This window comes from Cebidichthys violaceus, unplaced genomic scaffold (assembly GCF_023349555.1).
Source record: "Cebidichthys violaceus isolate CVI_PGR_0920_01 unplaced genomic scaffold, fCebVio1.0.p SCAF_1, whole genome shotgun sequence".
NCBI classification, from domain to species: domain Eukaryota; kingdom Metazoa; phylum Chordata; class Actinopteri; order Perciformes; family Stichaeidae; genus Cebidichthys; species Cebidichthys violaceus.
This window is the reverse complement of record NW_027176262.1, coordinates 21,568,040-21,583,812: the sequence shown is the minus strand read 5'-3', so window position 1 is coordinate 21,583,812 and position 15,773 is coordinate 21,568,040. Positions and strand designations below refer to the sequence as shown.

Sequence of the window (15,773 nt, the reverse complement as noted above, 5' to 3'; positions counted from 1 at the left end):
GTAAAGGTGAACTCTAATTTAGAATTGCATTCCTGCAGTTTAGCTCCATGATTCCCTATTTGTGCTGTTTGAGGACAAATAACAGAGGTCTGATCAGGGAGTCACACCTGTAGATAATGACATGGGTCATTTTATTTAGGTGAATTCTAAAATGTTTACATATACTATATCAGGGTTGTTATTTAAAGTACAAGTGTCCATCATTATAGTAGTTAAGTTGCTAGTAGTAGTTAGTAATTTATGACGCTACAAAATTACCAAATGCAGAAAAAGTTTATACTATGTGTTAAATTAGTCCAAAAACATAAGTTCAATTATAGAAAACTGTCACAAATTCTCATTTTTAGAAAGATTATTTATAACTTAAGAAGATTAATAGCATCAAAATACTTTTATTATATCCTAAACTGACCCAGTTTGCCTTAAGTTAAAAGATATTTGACTCCAAATATTAAGCCCACTTCCGGTAATATTTTCTTTTTGAAAGGAGAAATAGGGGAAGAGAAAGCAACAACATCTTATATTTTTAATATGATTACGATCATATTTTCTCAGCGACTTGATCATGGATTTATTTGGGCGATGTCTGTCGTGTCACACTCCAGTCCAGCTGGAGGTGCTGACGCAGTCTTTAGCTGGTTCCCCTGCCAGCCATACTCTGCCTCTGATTGGCTAGTTCTGGTTGCGGGGTAAGCCAATCAGAGGCAAGCCGGTCATACCTTCGCCCCCAGTTTTCCGGCTGCTAATGAAGAGAAGAAGAAGAAAAAGAACGTCACTTCCGTAAACACAGGCACCTGCTATGTGAAACTCGTGTTTTTTTTGTTAATGTCATTTTTTCCATCATTTATGCGTCCTGAATATATACGGTGAGTATTGATGAATAGTGACATTTACTTTATGTTGAATATGAAGGTAGTAATAATAATATACTACATATAATAATAATATTGTAACGTGTTTTACGCCGTCTTCCGTGTAGCTCGTGCGGTGACTTTAGCTAACTTAATGTTTTAGTTTGTTTCTGTTTCAGCCCAAGTGCACTGACATACCTACTTATTTAACTGTTAGCTATTCACGTACATTGTAACCACGCTTCCTCAGCACTAAAGACTGAATGTGTGTTGTTGTCCAGTGCAGATGTCTCATACCGGATCCTCCTGTACGACCTCTCGCATAAAAAACCCTTTCGCGGGTGTGGGTGGAAGAACCGACAATGGAAGAGATGGCTCCGCTGACAAAGACGCTACATTTGCGAGCAATGACCCCAGCAGTCGAGACAGACGTGTGAGGGAGCGAGCGTTAAAGCAGGTAGGACTCACCAGCACCACCTTCATCGGTCCAGCGTTTCCTCCTCCAAAATCCACCACGGTCAAGTCTAAATTTGAAGATACACTGAGTGAGTTTTACAAAGAGCTTGAGAAGATCGATGCACCCGATGGTGCTCATGATAACTCGGGGAAACCCACGCCTCCCACAACATCTACAAGCAAACACACTCGGGACGTAAGCGAGGAAAGACATGTTTACACAAGCAGTCGTGCGGGAACAGAGGGCTCCCAGAGAAGCAGTGGACAGAAACAGCCGTCCTGGTCACACTGGTATCAGAATGAGCCATACCACCCTAGAAGACCGAGGCCAGCTGCTCCTGCTCAAAATCAATGGCATAATCCTCAAACGTTGAACAGACCGCCAGACCCAAGATTTCACAGAGCCCCGTTCCATCGCCCACCGCACCCAACTGCATTCCCAAATCCACAAAACCCACCATCCACCGCGAGTCCAAACTGGAGCGGTTCAGGCCCGACGAACCAGTATCAAGAGGAGTCGCACTTTCCCACATTTTCCAGCTTTCCACCGCCAAATGTATGCAGTCACCCCTCTCAGGGCTTTTATGGAGATTCTCCATACCAATTTGACAGGGACGAACGGCGTAGCTATGACCGGCACTCGGGTAATGTAAATGTTGGTAGAGAGGAAGAATCGTGTCACTTTGTTGAAGGTTATGACAGATCCCAGAGATACGACTCAGAAAACGACCCGTGGGAGCATCGCTGCCGACCTCCTGCCAACACTAATGCATTCCATTCTTCCTTGGTGCTGATCTTGATGAGGGGATTACCAGGATCTGGGAAATCGACACTGGCCAGGTACGTCTTTGTGTAATCCCGAGTCTCATAAATAAGTGCATTGTCAGTTTAAAGGTGTCTAAAACTCCAATCTCTAAACTTCCACGACTTGACGTTTTTATTTTCATTGCACACTTTGCGTCCCATCTTTCTCACAGGGAGCGGCTCTTCGCCGGTCCCAACGGGCTGATCCTGAGCACAGATGACTACTTTGCTTACAGAGACGGGTACCGCTATGAACCGGGCCTTCTCGGTGCGGCGCATGAATGGAACCAGAACAGAGGTACTGTCTCCTTAAATGCTCAGACAGCTTAAATGTTATAAAAGTTATTTCTTTTCTGTTTTGTTATCACGTCATCACGAAGGCATTTCTGTCAAACATACATGTATTTCCAGACATGTATGAAGAGTAGTTCAGTGTCTCTGCCTGTTGGGAAAATGTCATCATGCCAGAACTCAATAATCTATACTCCAGTTATGACAATTTCACACAAGTGTCTAAAAGGATAAAATGATGAAGTGATGACATTTTGGACAGACACTATATGTAAACTGCAACTTGTCGGAGACATTCAACCACAAGGTGGTGATTCAAGTTTTGTGCTTTTGCTCTATAATCGTAATAATATCTCGTAGTGTGTGCATGATTGAGATTAGAGAGAAGAACATCTGTGAAGTTTTTACATTTTAAAACATCTGTAATCTGAGCTCGCCTTCAGGTGGATGACGGATTATAAAATGGGATTTGATGGGATTTTTTTTCAATAGGTTTTTTTTGTGTTTAATTCTCTTTCAGCTAAAGATGCTATGCATGATGGCCGGTCTCCCATTATTATTGATAATACAAATGTCCAAGCCTGGGAAATGAAGCCATATGTCCAGATGGTGGGTATGGCATTTCAAATATGATTGTGTGTTTTGATTACGGAGTACTACATAGATCCTAATCACATTTCCTACCATTTGAACAGGCCCTGGAGAGAGGATACAAAGTGGACTTTTGTGAACCCGACACCAGCTGGAAGTTTGATCTTTATGAGCTGGAGAAGTACGATTCCTTAATTATCATATTAAATGTAGATGCCGGTGCAGACGTTTAATACGTATAGATACTAACTTTTTTTCCTCCAGGAGGAACAAGCACGGCGTTCCGCAGGAGAAGATCGCACAGATGAGGGACCGTTTTTCATTTCCAATATCTGTGGACATTGTCATGAGTTCACAAGAGCCAGCTCACGTGAACCAGAGGCACCGACCGGAGCAGCAGACCATGACGAAGGACCGAGACTTCCGTTAGTTTTCACAGGAATTTAACCAGCAAAATATTTTTGCCTCGAAGAACCAAACCTTTGTAATGGAGTAAATATTGTTAGCTACTGTTTTCTACAGGATTTTTTTTAATCATTATTTTTTTTAATATTGTAAATGAATGTAAAGGAGGAAGAAATCTACTTTTTCTGGAGGGATTTTCATAATTAAATTTTCACATTTAACGTCTTTGCTTGGAATAGAAGTCTGCTTTATTTTTGTATTTAATAATTGGTATTTAAGACTTGTCCTTTTTGCAGATTGTGTGTTACGTACAAAAAGCAACAATATGGAAAACCATCTGCCTCGAAATGAGCAGAGGAACTGCAACAAAGTTGTTTTCTGGTAAACCACAAGTTTCGTAGTTGATTTCCGTCTTTGGTTTTGCCAAGATGTTTCTTTAAGGCGAGGAGTTGTTGTTTTTTGCCTAATGCCTGCAAGGGGCGCCGAAAGGCCATTTTCCATTCCCCTCCCAGGAAGTGCCAAATGTCCTAACATTAAAAGCATGCAGGAGTGTGTTGTGTATTATGGTATATACATCCATAGTACACCGTAGTACTTAAGGGAGGGGCATTCAGCTGATTGCAACTTCATTAAGTGCAAAAATGTCAAGTTGATCTGAAGCTTCAGCAATCTGTGAAAATGATCCAAACTTATGGTCATTTAGTGTCAAATTCCCTCCTGAAAGTCAGTGAAGCAATGCTAAATACACAATAGAACAAACTATCCGTTAACTGTTGAGTCTTGGTAAACACACTGAACCTATTTTTCTGGGGAGCTTCATGTGACAGATCTGGGTTCCTGTTCTCCGCTCCTCTATTTCATGTCTAAAAATAGCGAGGAGGATAAGAACACTGCCAGAGGGGTGCACAAGGGTGGAGGCTTGAAACACTAACAGAATGGGGTGGACAAAATAACAGAAACATCTTAAGTTAATAGCCCTAAGTCAACTTGATGAAGCTCATCATTTTAGTTTTTTGTTGATCCTGTCAGTGGTCGTTTTGAGTCAGTAGATTGTGTTGTTGTCAGGGTTAGTCTCATTTAGCGACGGTCTGCTTGTGATCGTCTTTCCTCTTCTTTCTGTTTCAGTGTTTTGTCTTATGTCGGGACTTTTTAGACTTCCAGCTGCCCCGTTATTTCATTTGGCAGCAGTTTTCCAGGCAACGTGATATTCGCTGCCCTTGCATTGTTTTGTATCGTATGCTACTTTTATGAATTCATCCATCTCCTGTTGAACAGACACACACAGAGATCTCAGCAGCTCTTTCATCTTCACAGCTGTGCTTTTTTTTCGTTCGACTTTGTGCTTTTTTTTGGTTTTGAAAGTTTTCCCACAAACCCAGAAGCTGTGATTGTCCGAGGAGCTTACAGTGGGGTTTTTCCATCATAATAACAATGAAAGTAACGTTTGGTGACCTTCAGTAATTGTGAACATGCGGATGACTCAGTATGAAATGTACTTTTGTCCACAGCTTCCTGTCTTTTCTCCGGAGGGTTATTTACACAGCGCTGACCTTCATCTACAAAATCCAGTGCTAATGTGCAAAACAACTTTTAGTGGTTAAGGAAATAATGTGAATCACAGCTTTTTTCTGCAGTTTATATGTATCAGTGTTGGGGAGAAACAAAAGGGCATACATAATTTGGGATTAGAGTAACCTAATCTGTAACGGCTACCGAAAAAAGGAAGTACAAAACTACTGAATTGAAGATATTTGAAACGAAGAAAGGGCCGACTGGGGGAGAAGTCATGAGGGCTTTTTGTTTAACTGATTACAATCTCGACAGGGAAATCTAATTAGACATGTTGTAAAAGAGTATGCATGGTGCAATTATAAAGAGAGAGATGCAAGGAAGATGAACGAAAACAGACGCGAGCGTGGTATTTGCAGATTTTAACTCGAGTAAATAAAAGCCGATGAGATCTTGGTAAATAGGATGTGGCACCAAATCCCTGACTTTCAGCAGATATAAAGGCTAAGCTGTTCCGTTAGAGCTCCCTGAGATAGCGGTGACCTCGTGGAAGAGAATCGATGTGGAGGCCGTTTTAAAGGGGCTTTTAACTGGGTTTATGGCAATGCCTCCCTTTCTCTAATGTTAGCTAACAGTCTGAGCTCAGTAAGCGATAAAGGACTGAGGGACGTTGACTACAATTAGTCCCAACTCTTTTTGCAGAGACAGATTTGAAGGATATTGTGGTTTATATATGTGTGTTTGTGTATAGAGCCGTGGCCCTCGTAGACACTTCAGAGGCTTTGATGGTTCCATCTTTCTGGTTAGACTATATAATGGAGACTGAAATGATCTATTTGCAATGTAAATCTGAGCCGACGCAGAAAATACTTCTCAACAGTTGGACCTAAGACAGACAAGCTTGTAGTTAACACAGAGCTCCTGAAACAGCAGGTGGTCAGTTTGTGACATCGCATAGGAAACCTAAAGACTTAGGATCTTTTGTACCTCTATTTTGATGTGTTTTTGTTCTGGAGGTTTTGCTCGGATTGGATATACGAACATAAACATACAGAAATTTAAATAAATATCATTGGCTTAAATCAACAAAATGACGATCTGGCTCCTCGTTTGGCTATTCTCACTGTGCTTTAGTTTCCTCAGCCAGAGACACTCTTGGTTTTCCCTCGACCTGTGAGATTATGCATGCCTCTGACTAACATTTGCAGCTGTGTAAAAACACCGCTATTCATGCTGGGGGATGGTGGAGTCCTTGAAACATTAACAATGTGAAGGATGGTGCCTGCCTACTAGGCGAATCCATGATTGAATGGATTAAACAGAGCGTTGGGAAAGAGGCTGACAGTGAACGCAGCGCTGTGGAGGTGGAGGTAAAGTCACTGTTGTTTATGAGCCTCTAAAGCTCACCTGCGGGGACACGTGTGTTTTCAACATCTCTCCCCGTTCATTGGCCCGCTGTGTGGGAGTGTGTTTTCAGGCTATACTTCTGCCAACGTGTGTAATTGTAATGTGAGGCAGTGCAGCAGTCGTAACAGAGCATGCGTGCCCTGAATGGCGATGAAGCGAGGGAGATGGGATGAGGGCTTTGTGCCGTCTGAATGGTAGTGATGAGACACAATTAAGTCACAGCCATTAACCATCTTAGGGACAGAAAAGGGCAGATGAAATCAGAGCTGACGCACACATGGGAGGCAGAGGACAACACAAAGTGGACACGACACGCTAATGTGTGCTAATTACCACCCCACCGATGCAAAATGGTTAACTCACTGCAAACCATAGTTCATATTTCATTATTACGGCAGTTGTTGCATTATTATGACCTCCATTTCATTTATGTCTTTGCAAAATCCAGTACACTGATGCACACTGTAGCTCACTATATTGTTTATGCTTGGTGCCAAAGAGAGGAGGTGGTCACTGCATGGCTTTTAACAATATATTATTTAGTTTTTCAAAAAACACAGGTCATAGCCCTCATGTGTGTCGCAGATCTATTTACCACCATGTGAGCTATACTGTCAAGTAACAGACTCTAGATTGTTGTCCGCCTGATTTGCAAACTAAACTGAGTTGCCAACAGGGATTTAATAGAGATTAAAATACATTGAGTCTGAGAGGGAATGAAGCACAAAATTAAGTTTATCATGAGAACCAAACAAATGTAATAATTATGTTGTTTTTTTTGGTTTTACAACTAAATGCACAAACATCAGCCTTTTTCTGGATATTCAGACTACAGGGCACGTTATTTATTGTGGTTGTCACGTGACCTTGACAGCCAATGACAACTGTGTTGCGCAACCGCACAGCGTGTCATCTCTGTACACACCACCGACCAATCATCTGGCTCAAGTCCACCACAATAAGACAGGACAATAAGCCTTCTATTCTTCAAAATAAAAGCGTTAAAAAAAAAATAAAAAAAATGACAAGTAGTGAGCAGCTGTGTAGAAAATGTACGGTATACAAATACGTACAGTTTTCGTAAATACTGGACTGGACTGAGGTTAAACACAATAATGAAAGTGTGCCTCGCTGAAATAATCACACTTTCTTGTTCACTTTTGATTTTAGTTTTCTATTAAACAGAGAAACCATCTCTTCTAGGAATCCGCATAGCTTTGCTTTTGGTTTATATTTGTAGTTACTGTGATCTCCATGTACTTTGATTATAATCTTAGTAAAAAACAACTGGACACTGCAGTCCAACATTTAATTTAGTGGCATTCTTCAAGCATGCAAGTTGTCTTCATTGTCTTCTCTATCATTTAGAAATGCTATGTTCTTAAATCTACTCAATCAATATACTGAATAAACGTAATCATCTTACATTTGCTTTGCCTTTATCTCATAATATATTCACTGACAAATAGGCTATTGCCTTGATTCCATGATTTGGTGCTTTGAGTGAAAATCTGAAAATTTAAAAAGTATATACATTTAGTTTTACGTGAACACAGACATATACATTTGTTATGGTACAGGGTAAGGTCTGCCTCCAACATTTGGAGTCAGCGCTCAATATTTGGTCATCAGTTGTTTCAGGCGACTCTCTCGCCAATGACGCTTTAATTTTGAAAAACCGTCATCGGAAGTCTTCCTTTCATTGCTTTCTACCTTGACAGGTGTGGGGCTTTGATAGCGTCCAGGGGTGTGGGGGGGGGGGGGGGCGGACGGTACGCTGCTGGCGGCTACACACACGGCAGGTACTGCACTCCTCTCACGTTATCCGTCCTCACGGTGTCGTTGATAATGTGCTCGGTGCCGCCGCGTCGAGCGCGTGCCTCTGATCCTCATGGCGGATCGATCGTTTAGATCAGAGAGGGGCATTTACCTCCAGCGACCCGAGTGTAGAGGCGGATCATTGCACGGCGGTTCAGGCTACACGTTGTACGGTAAGAGGCTTTGCAATTTGAAGGGTGTAGCGGAGGATGTGCAAATGTATATATACACCATTGTTGCATTAATTGCAGGATGGGAGTTGCATTTTGGTTGATTAATGTTTAAAATCCGACCTTGGTTATGTATATATATATATATATATATATATACACAGTATATATATCTTTGATGGGACATAAAGTAGTACGATAGGGCATGTCTGATATCATTCTTAAATTGAAATACATTTGGCTATAATTTGGAATACCTATACAATTGAATAAATTATTTAGATTTAATTAAGTTGCACTTTACCTGTCCAATGACTGTGCTCTCTATAGCCTATGAATACCTTAACTCAACATTTTCTGCATGCATGCATATATATATATATATATATATATATATATATATATATATATATATATATATATATATATATATATATATATATATATATATATATATTACGTCCTGCACATTGCAGTGTGAGAACAGTATGTGTTTCTAGCAGTGAAGGGAGTCTAAGTTTAGCAGACTACCTCTCCCTACATGTTGAGTCATTAACTGGCACACTTGATGGGTAAACCTGTTCTCTGTGGTTCCTCTTCATGCAGCGGTTAGTGTCCGCTGGCAGCATGACTGCGCAGCCCTGTCTGCTCATAATAACACCACTAATCTCATCAAGGTACTGCTGAGGTCTGACCCGAGGGCTCAGTTCTCCAGGAACATTTTGTCTGAAGTTAGATGCGTGCAGAACTGTGCAACTTTAAAGGCTATAGCCCCGCTGCTCATATTGTGAGCTGTATGTGTTGTGACAAAAATAGATTTGTGTATGTATATACTTTTGTTATTTGTGGAGATTCATCAGGGATGCTGAATTCCAAAAAAAAAGCAAAGGCTAAAAGTATTGTCTGATTTGATCTCCATCCAGTGAATGTCCTCTACCTCAGACGAATCTGTGTGCCAGACGTTACCTCTGTCCTCTTGATTTCATTTTCGTTCCCATTGTCAGTCAGAGGCTCTGAGCCTCCCCAGCTGCCAGTTACATAATGTCAGCCGAGGACTGTCACATTTTACTGAGCAGACGTGGGAGGGGGGGGGGGGGGTTGAGCAATGCTGGCGAAATTGAGAGCTGACAATACTGAAGGAGGCCAGGTTTGCAACGTTACATAACAGAGATGTTTTCCTTCCACTTGGCTGGGAGGATGCAGATGATGGTGGTCCAGAAATAGGTCTGAGTGAAGGAAAAGGGGGGATGCTGCACACACTGCATTTACCAACGGAGGCGCACACAATGGAGCCTGGCAGTGCACTGTGAGGGTACGGGTCTGGCTGTTTATCGAGAGACGTATATTGTTTTCATTTAGCCCAGGCTGGTCTTTTGTTACTTATATCCTGCCGGTAATGTTGCCGTTTTTTTATGTCATTTTCATTGTGTACATCGGCGCACACAAGGGGTCACCAGACAATATTACATTCAAGGACGTATCAGTCTAATGTCTGCTAAGAAGGGGAGGGGGGGGGGTAAATAAATGTCTAATAGCTTTCCTTCTGGATAACCTCATCAGTGAAGTGCACTGTGGCAACACACGGTTCACTGGGTTGCATCTGTTTTAGATTTGATGTTGTGAATTTCTCAACAGGCAGACATCATGCTTATAACAGAGGTAGATGTCGACTGGGAGGACAGTCTAAATGTGCTGCTGTCTAATAGAACGCTAAAACCATTACAAGCTGATCTTTCACACTGTGGATGATGAAGTGGAAAGCAATTCAGTATTTAATATTAAAATATGTTCAGCGCTTATTCATTTTGCGACATATGGTCGGCTGTATGATGGCAGTGATGTATATATACGATGCATGCTGGTGTGGGTTGGCATTGACAACTTGCATCCATCACGTGTGATTCAAAAAGACGAATGATCTGTATATCACACAGAGCAGAACATCCCCAGCCTGAGAAAGCAGCAAATGCACCCGCGTTGTTTGCGCATTGATTTTGCACTGTGATCGAGGGACGATGTGTTGCTTATTAATATCAGTGTTTGTACCAATCAGATGCTGAATGTAGACAAAGACAGAGGGCTTACTGCTCCTCTGGTCTTATTCAATTGTTAGAAAGAGAACTTTTGAGCTACTCCCACATAGAAAAGGGTATTTTCCTCATGAACTTCCTCAGGAGCTAAGTTGGAGATATGCAGTCTACAAAAGATAATGAAAGCAGCCCACATTTTGAAATAGTCTTAGTGATTCAACATTTGTGAAGAGGAAACAAAATCTCTGTGAGGTTTGACGAGTCAAATGTCTGTGAAGGATATCTGTTCTGACCTTTCTGAGGTAAAAAAAAAAAAAGCTCTGAAAATTTTTGGTAAAAAAGCTCTGAAAATAGTTTTGTGTAAATGAGAAGCCTGCATGTTGAGATCTCTTTTTCCTTTAAACAACAATGTTATTCTTTGGATAATAACGCAGGGAATACTCTGTGTGCAGCATTGTGCTTGATGGAGCCGCAGCAGCACTGCAGGAGCTAATAAACTGAGAAGACTGCAGCGGGAACTATAAAAACACCAGACATAATACAAACATCACAATTCCATGATCCCCAAATCTCTTCTGAAATCCCTGCGATGAATCTCTGAACGTTTCACAGTAAAATCCTCATTAAAATGATTTTACAGATGTCATGGATGATTTTCAAACCATATTAACTCGCTTCTCTGCTTTTGGCTCGACTACGTAATCTTTTCTCACAAATTATAAGAATTTTTTTTAAAAACTGTGAAATGACCATGAAAGAAGGAACAATGTATGAAATAAAAAAGACATCTTTTTTATTTGACAAACGGTAATAACCTCAACAAAAGCTGCAACACAGTTTATTCTATTCAGTTACATCATCCATGTTGTTTTTTTTGCACCTTGTCGCCAGAAAAACTGATTTATGAGTTGACCTTTTGTTTCTGCATTACGGTAAAAACAATTTGACACGGCTGCTGTGGAAATGGACCTGCTGATTGCTCTGTGAGATGGGGACTCCCGCCTCGCTGTTACCTTGTTAGTTAATTTATGATCCCCCCCCCCCCCCCCCCCCCCCCCGCTCTGTTTTCTTCACAGTTACAGACGATTGATGACAGATTAAACACGACTTTGTATTCATAGTGCTAAAGATCAGCCTGTCCTTGGGTGGATGTGTGAAGAGTGACCGATGATGACCGCAGCACGTACTTCAAGCACAAAGCGGAGGGCTTGGTGTTGAATCACCGCGACTGCTCGTTTGAGTGCGTCTCTCCTGATTTAAGGTTTCCTCTGTGCTGTTACATTACAGTCATTTTTTACATTACAGTCATTTAGCAGACGCTTTTATCCAAAGCGACTTACAATAAGTGCATTCAACACAGGCATTCAAGAGAACTACTAGTCACCAGAAGTCAGAAGTACATTTCCTTTTCCAAACAAGCATCCAAGAGCATGAAGCCGAGCATAACTCAGAGCCAAAGTACAGAGCAGAAACAAAGGAAAAAAAAGTAATACGAATACAATAAGTGCAACAAGCTAGTATGAATACAATAAGCGCTAAGTGGAAGGCTCAGGGTAGCACTTCCTGAAGAGGTGGGTTTTCAGCCTGATGAAAGATGGGCAGCGACTCCGCTGTCCTGACGTCAGTGGGAAGTTCATTCCACCACTGTGGGGCCAGGACAGAAAACAGCCATGACCGAGTCGATCGGCCGCCAGGACCTCTGAGCGACGGGGCGGCCGATCGCCCCGAGACAGCAGAGCGAAGTGGTCCGGCGGGGGTGTAAGGCTTGACTGTGGCCTGGAGATAGGAAGGAGCTGTTCCTTTCACTGCCCTGTAGGCTAGCACCAGAGTCTTAAACTGGATGCGAGCTCTTACAGGGAGCCAGTGTAGAGAACGGCGTCACCACGGTATCATCAATGGTGACGGACAGGTCCCGGTGCAGGCAGCCCTTCCCCCGGGATGAACAGTAGCTCGGTTTTGTCCAGGTTTAGCTTGAGGTGGTGTGTGAACTTCGAGAACTGTTCTCTGCAGGGGGTCCACACTGCTATATTTTATTCTCCTATAGGAATAGAGTGAACGTTTGACGGATGTGTCGTCTGGAAACGAGCAATTAGATGTGTTTGTCCCTGCAGGCATGATACTGTGAGGCCGCTGCATGAGGCAGCCTGGACGGGCATGATGGAGGAGGCTGCCAGTCAGCTCGAGAGGGACCATGTGCACAGTGTCTATGACAAGATCGCTCCATATTTCAACGACAGCCGTTATAAAGCCTGGCCCAAGGTCCGACAGTTCCTGCTGGACCTGCAGCCGGGGAGCATCGTGGCTGACATTGGTGGGTGTCCCCTCCAGCAGTGATGTAATCTTGGCCATCCCGCGACACTTGATCATTAATAAAAAAAAAAAATGTTTTTACTGAAACGCAACAAGTCATTTCAAATGTAATCAGACCACTTCATTCCTAATCAGTGACAAGTGTGGCAGCTGACTGTCGTGTCATTGGCAGGTTGTGGCAATGGCAAGTATCTCCACATCAACAAGGAGGTGTTCAAGCTGGGGTGTGATGTTTGTCACCCCTTGGTGGACTTTGCCTGGAGCCAAGGACACGAGGTCCAGATGTGCGACGGGCTGCATTTGCCTTACAGAGACGGCTGCTTCGACGCTGTGCTCTCCATTGCAGGTAATGGCCAAACACACACACACACACACACACACACACACACACACACACACACACACACACACACACACACACACACACACACACACACACACACACACACACACACACACACAGAGTTGAAAGGAGGTTTTGATGTTGTTGATTCCTGCTGTTCGGTAATGAATCGCTCCCTTCATATGCATGAGGTGACACTGCTGTAGCTGCCATTTGCCTCAAATTATGTGAACTCATAACAATGATAAACATCAGCTTGCCACAGGCTTGTGTTGCCTAGCCAACGTTGTGAAATAATTGTTGTGTCCTCCAACAAAGGAGTGCAATTAGGAGCAAAGACGTCAGCAGACGCCCACATTATTAATTTGTGTTGTGCACGACGCAGTGTCCATAAAGTGTTTTGTTGACTGCAAGTGCTGAATGTGACTTCATAATTAAATAAATGCCGACTCGTCATCCTACTTAAGTCTGACAAATGTAATGCTTTTTCCATTTTTCACAGTCATCCATCATTTGTCCACCAAAGAACGTCGTATTCGAGCAATAAAGGAGATGGCTCGCACCCTGCAAGTGGGTGGACGCATCATGATCTACGTGTGGGCCATGGAGCAGAAACGTCGTAAGTTTGAGAAACAGGACATCTTCGTCCCCTGGAACCCCAACCCTCACTCGCCCTCCGATTTCACCAGGGAGCGCGCCAAACCCAGAAGGAGGGCCACAGCTCAGAGTGTGAGCGAAGCCATAGACAACACTGACAAGCACAGGAAGGTGAGAAGCACATCCTCCGTGGCGGACGAGGAAGATCTGGCCAGCGCCACGCCCCAGCAGAGCACACAGAGACTGTGGTTCTTCTCCAGGTCCCTGGATTCTGTGTTTGACTTTGGAAGCCTAGCCATCTCCCGGTCGTCCTCCAGAGACCTGAGCACTTTATCGTCGCCCTCGGGAGAAAGCGAGGGGAGGAACAAGGCCAGCCGGCGCGGGAGAGGGCGAGGCCTCATCAAACAGGTCTCCAGCTTCTTTTCCCCGTCGCCTGTGATCGGATCAGAGGAGGACGTCTTTGACTCCGTCACAGACCTGCACAAGGGACAGAATGATCCTGGAGGCAACAACAACAACAACGGCACACAGAACCAGAGTGTCTCAGTCTCTTTAGCCCGGGAGTGTGGCTCTCTGGCCCTGCCGGATCTGGTCCCTTTCCAGAAGGAGCACCTGAAGCAGTCTGGAGATGAAAGAGAAGGAGGGCTGCAGGGAAAAGAGCAGCAGGAAAGCACAAGGAGTCCTCAGGGGAGCGAGGGGCAGGTGGAGGGCTCCTGCCTGAGGTACTATCACGTCTTCAGGGAGGGAGAACTGGCAGAGCTGATAGAGAATCATGTCGAAGAGCTTCATGTCAAACACGCCTACTTTGATCACGCCAACTGGTGTGTGGTGGCAGAGAAAGTTCGGTTATGGAAAATATGATTTGAACTTGTTTGATTTTATTTTCTCGCATCAACTCTGCCTCAAGTTTTAGCACTGAATCACACGTTTGATGATTATGCCATTCTTGTGACTGAAAAGTGAATATACAGATGTAGCCATTGTTGAAAGTACACTAAACTACTCCTTTGCTGCAATTCTCTACTTAACTGTTAGTGTAACTTAATAGTTTCTGGTAGTACTAGAGCCAGCCGTGTGACAGACCTTTTTAATATCTAGCATTAAATATCATTGTAGATGGTATCATTGGGATGGTTTTGCAGCAGCAGTAGAGGATGGAGCTGTTTCAACAATGGCCACCACTGTATATACTATACCACACTTTTTAAAGTATTTATTCTATGTCGATACATGAAACCAACGAGCAGTATCCACATGTCCAGTGTGTGTTCCCCTTTAGTTTTAAGAATGAGTTTTTATTACCAAACCACAGCGAGCTCCAGCGCCGCTGATGATTTGAACTCTTTTTTTTAAATTTTTTTTTTTAAAAAGAGCATTTCTGCACGAGAGGTTTTAAGAAAAGCACTGTTTCTCTCTTTGGACTTTTAATATTAGCCAAAGAGGAATTTGTGGGAATACAGTTCACTCTTCCACCTGCTCTTAAATGTTTTAACGCGTTGATTACAAGTGTAAAATTCGTACTTAATTCATTGTTTTACATGTTCCTTGGACTGCTTGGTGGGACTCCTTAAGCTGCTCTTGTGTAATATCTCATAACGCTATCATAAGAAGAGCTCAAAGTTGTGCAGAATATCTTCCAAAGCGTCTCAAGCGTTTCCAAGAACGTGCTGCCAGTATGTGTGTGTGTCTGTGTGTGTGTGTGTGTGCGCTTGATGTTTGTAATAGCTGTATACAGTCTTGTGCTGAAGTAACAAATACACTGCCTCATATACTGTGAATAAACATTGCACTGTACCACAAATATGTCGCTGCTGAATGACAATGGTCGAATCTGAGACCTGTGTGCCAAGGACGGTGCATGTCTTCATCAGTACAGTATGTGTGGACCAACTGTGTTTGTTCTGAAGTGACACTGGTACCTTAATGTCTTATGTGACCTGATGTAAATACTTTTTGAGTTTAAAATTTGTTTTTGCTTAATAAATATTTTTGTTCATGAGTGATGCATTTACTGTCATGAATGATACCTGTAATAACTTGGAAGATCCTCAATTTGTGTTTTAACAGTTTAATAGTTACACAGACAGTTGCTACTATAGAAGTACTGATACAGTAGCTCCATGAGGTAAACGGCAACGTTAAATCACTGATCAATCAAAACATACCGCATCCTGTAATAAAGAGTCACCAT

At 42.8% G+C, this 15,773-nt stretch overlaps 2 protein-coding genes across 4 annotated transcripts; both read left to right on the top strand.

Moving 5' to 3' along the window:
• Positions 1 to 779: 779 nt before the first annotated feature.
• On the top strand, positions 780 to 3,623 carry n4bp2l2 (NEDD4 binding protein 2-like 2). 2 transcript variants are annotated; one of them, XM_068725688.1, is made up of 6 exons: positions 780 to 866; positions 1,138 to 2,147; positions 2,285 to 2,409; positions 2,923 to 3,011; positions 3,098 to 3,174; positions 3,258 to 3,623. In XM_068725688.1, the coding sequence occupies exons 2-6, from the start codon at positions 1,138 to 1,140 to the stop codon at positions 3,421 to 3,423; spliced, it is 1,467 nt and encodes a 488-aa protein (XP_068581789.1). In that variant the 5' UTR covers positions 780 to 866; the 3' UTR covers positions 3,424 to 3,623. The 2 variants fall into 2 exon arrangements, with proteins under 2 accessions (XP_068581789.1, XP_068581874.1); XM_068725773.1 differs by having other exon boundaries at positions 1,133 to 2,147.
• Positions 3,624 to 8,101: 4,478 nt separating this feature from the next.
• Positions 8,102 to 15,581, top strand: trmt9b (tRNA methyltransferase 9B). Of its 2 annotated transcripts, none has more exons than XM_068714974.1 (4): positions 8,102 to 8,305; positions 12,444 to 12,643; positions 12,815 to 12,988; positions 13,488 to 15,581. In XM_068714974.1, the coding sequence occupies exons 2-4, from the start codon at positions 12,487 to 12,489 to the stop codon at positions 14,441 to 14,443; spliced, it is 1,287 nt and encodes a 428-aa protein (XP_068571075.1). In that variant the 5' UTR covers positions 8,102 to 8,305; positions 12,444 to 12,486; the 3' UTR covers positions 14,444 to 15,581. The 2 variants fall into 2 exon arrangements, with proteins under 2 accessions (XP_068571075.1, XP_068571085.1); XM_068714984.1 differs by lacking the exon at positions 8,102 to 8,305 and adding an exon at positions 9,486 to 9,614.
• The last annotated feature ends 192 nt before the right edge of the window (positions 15,582 to 15,773 follow it).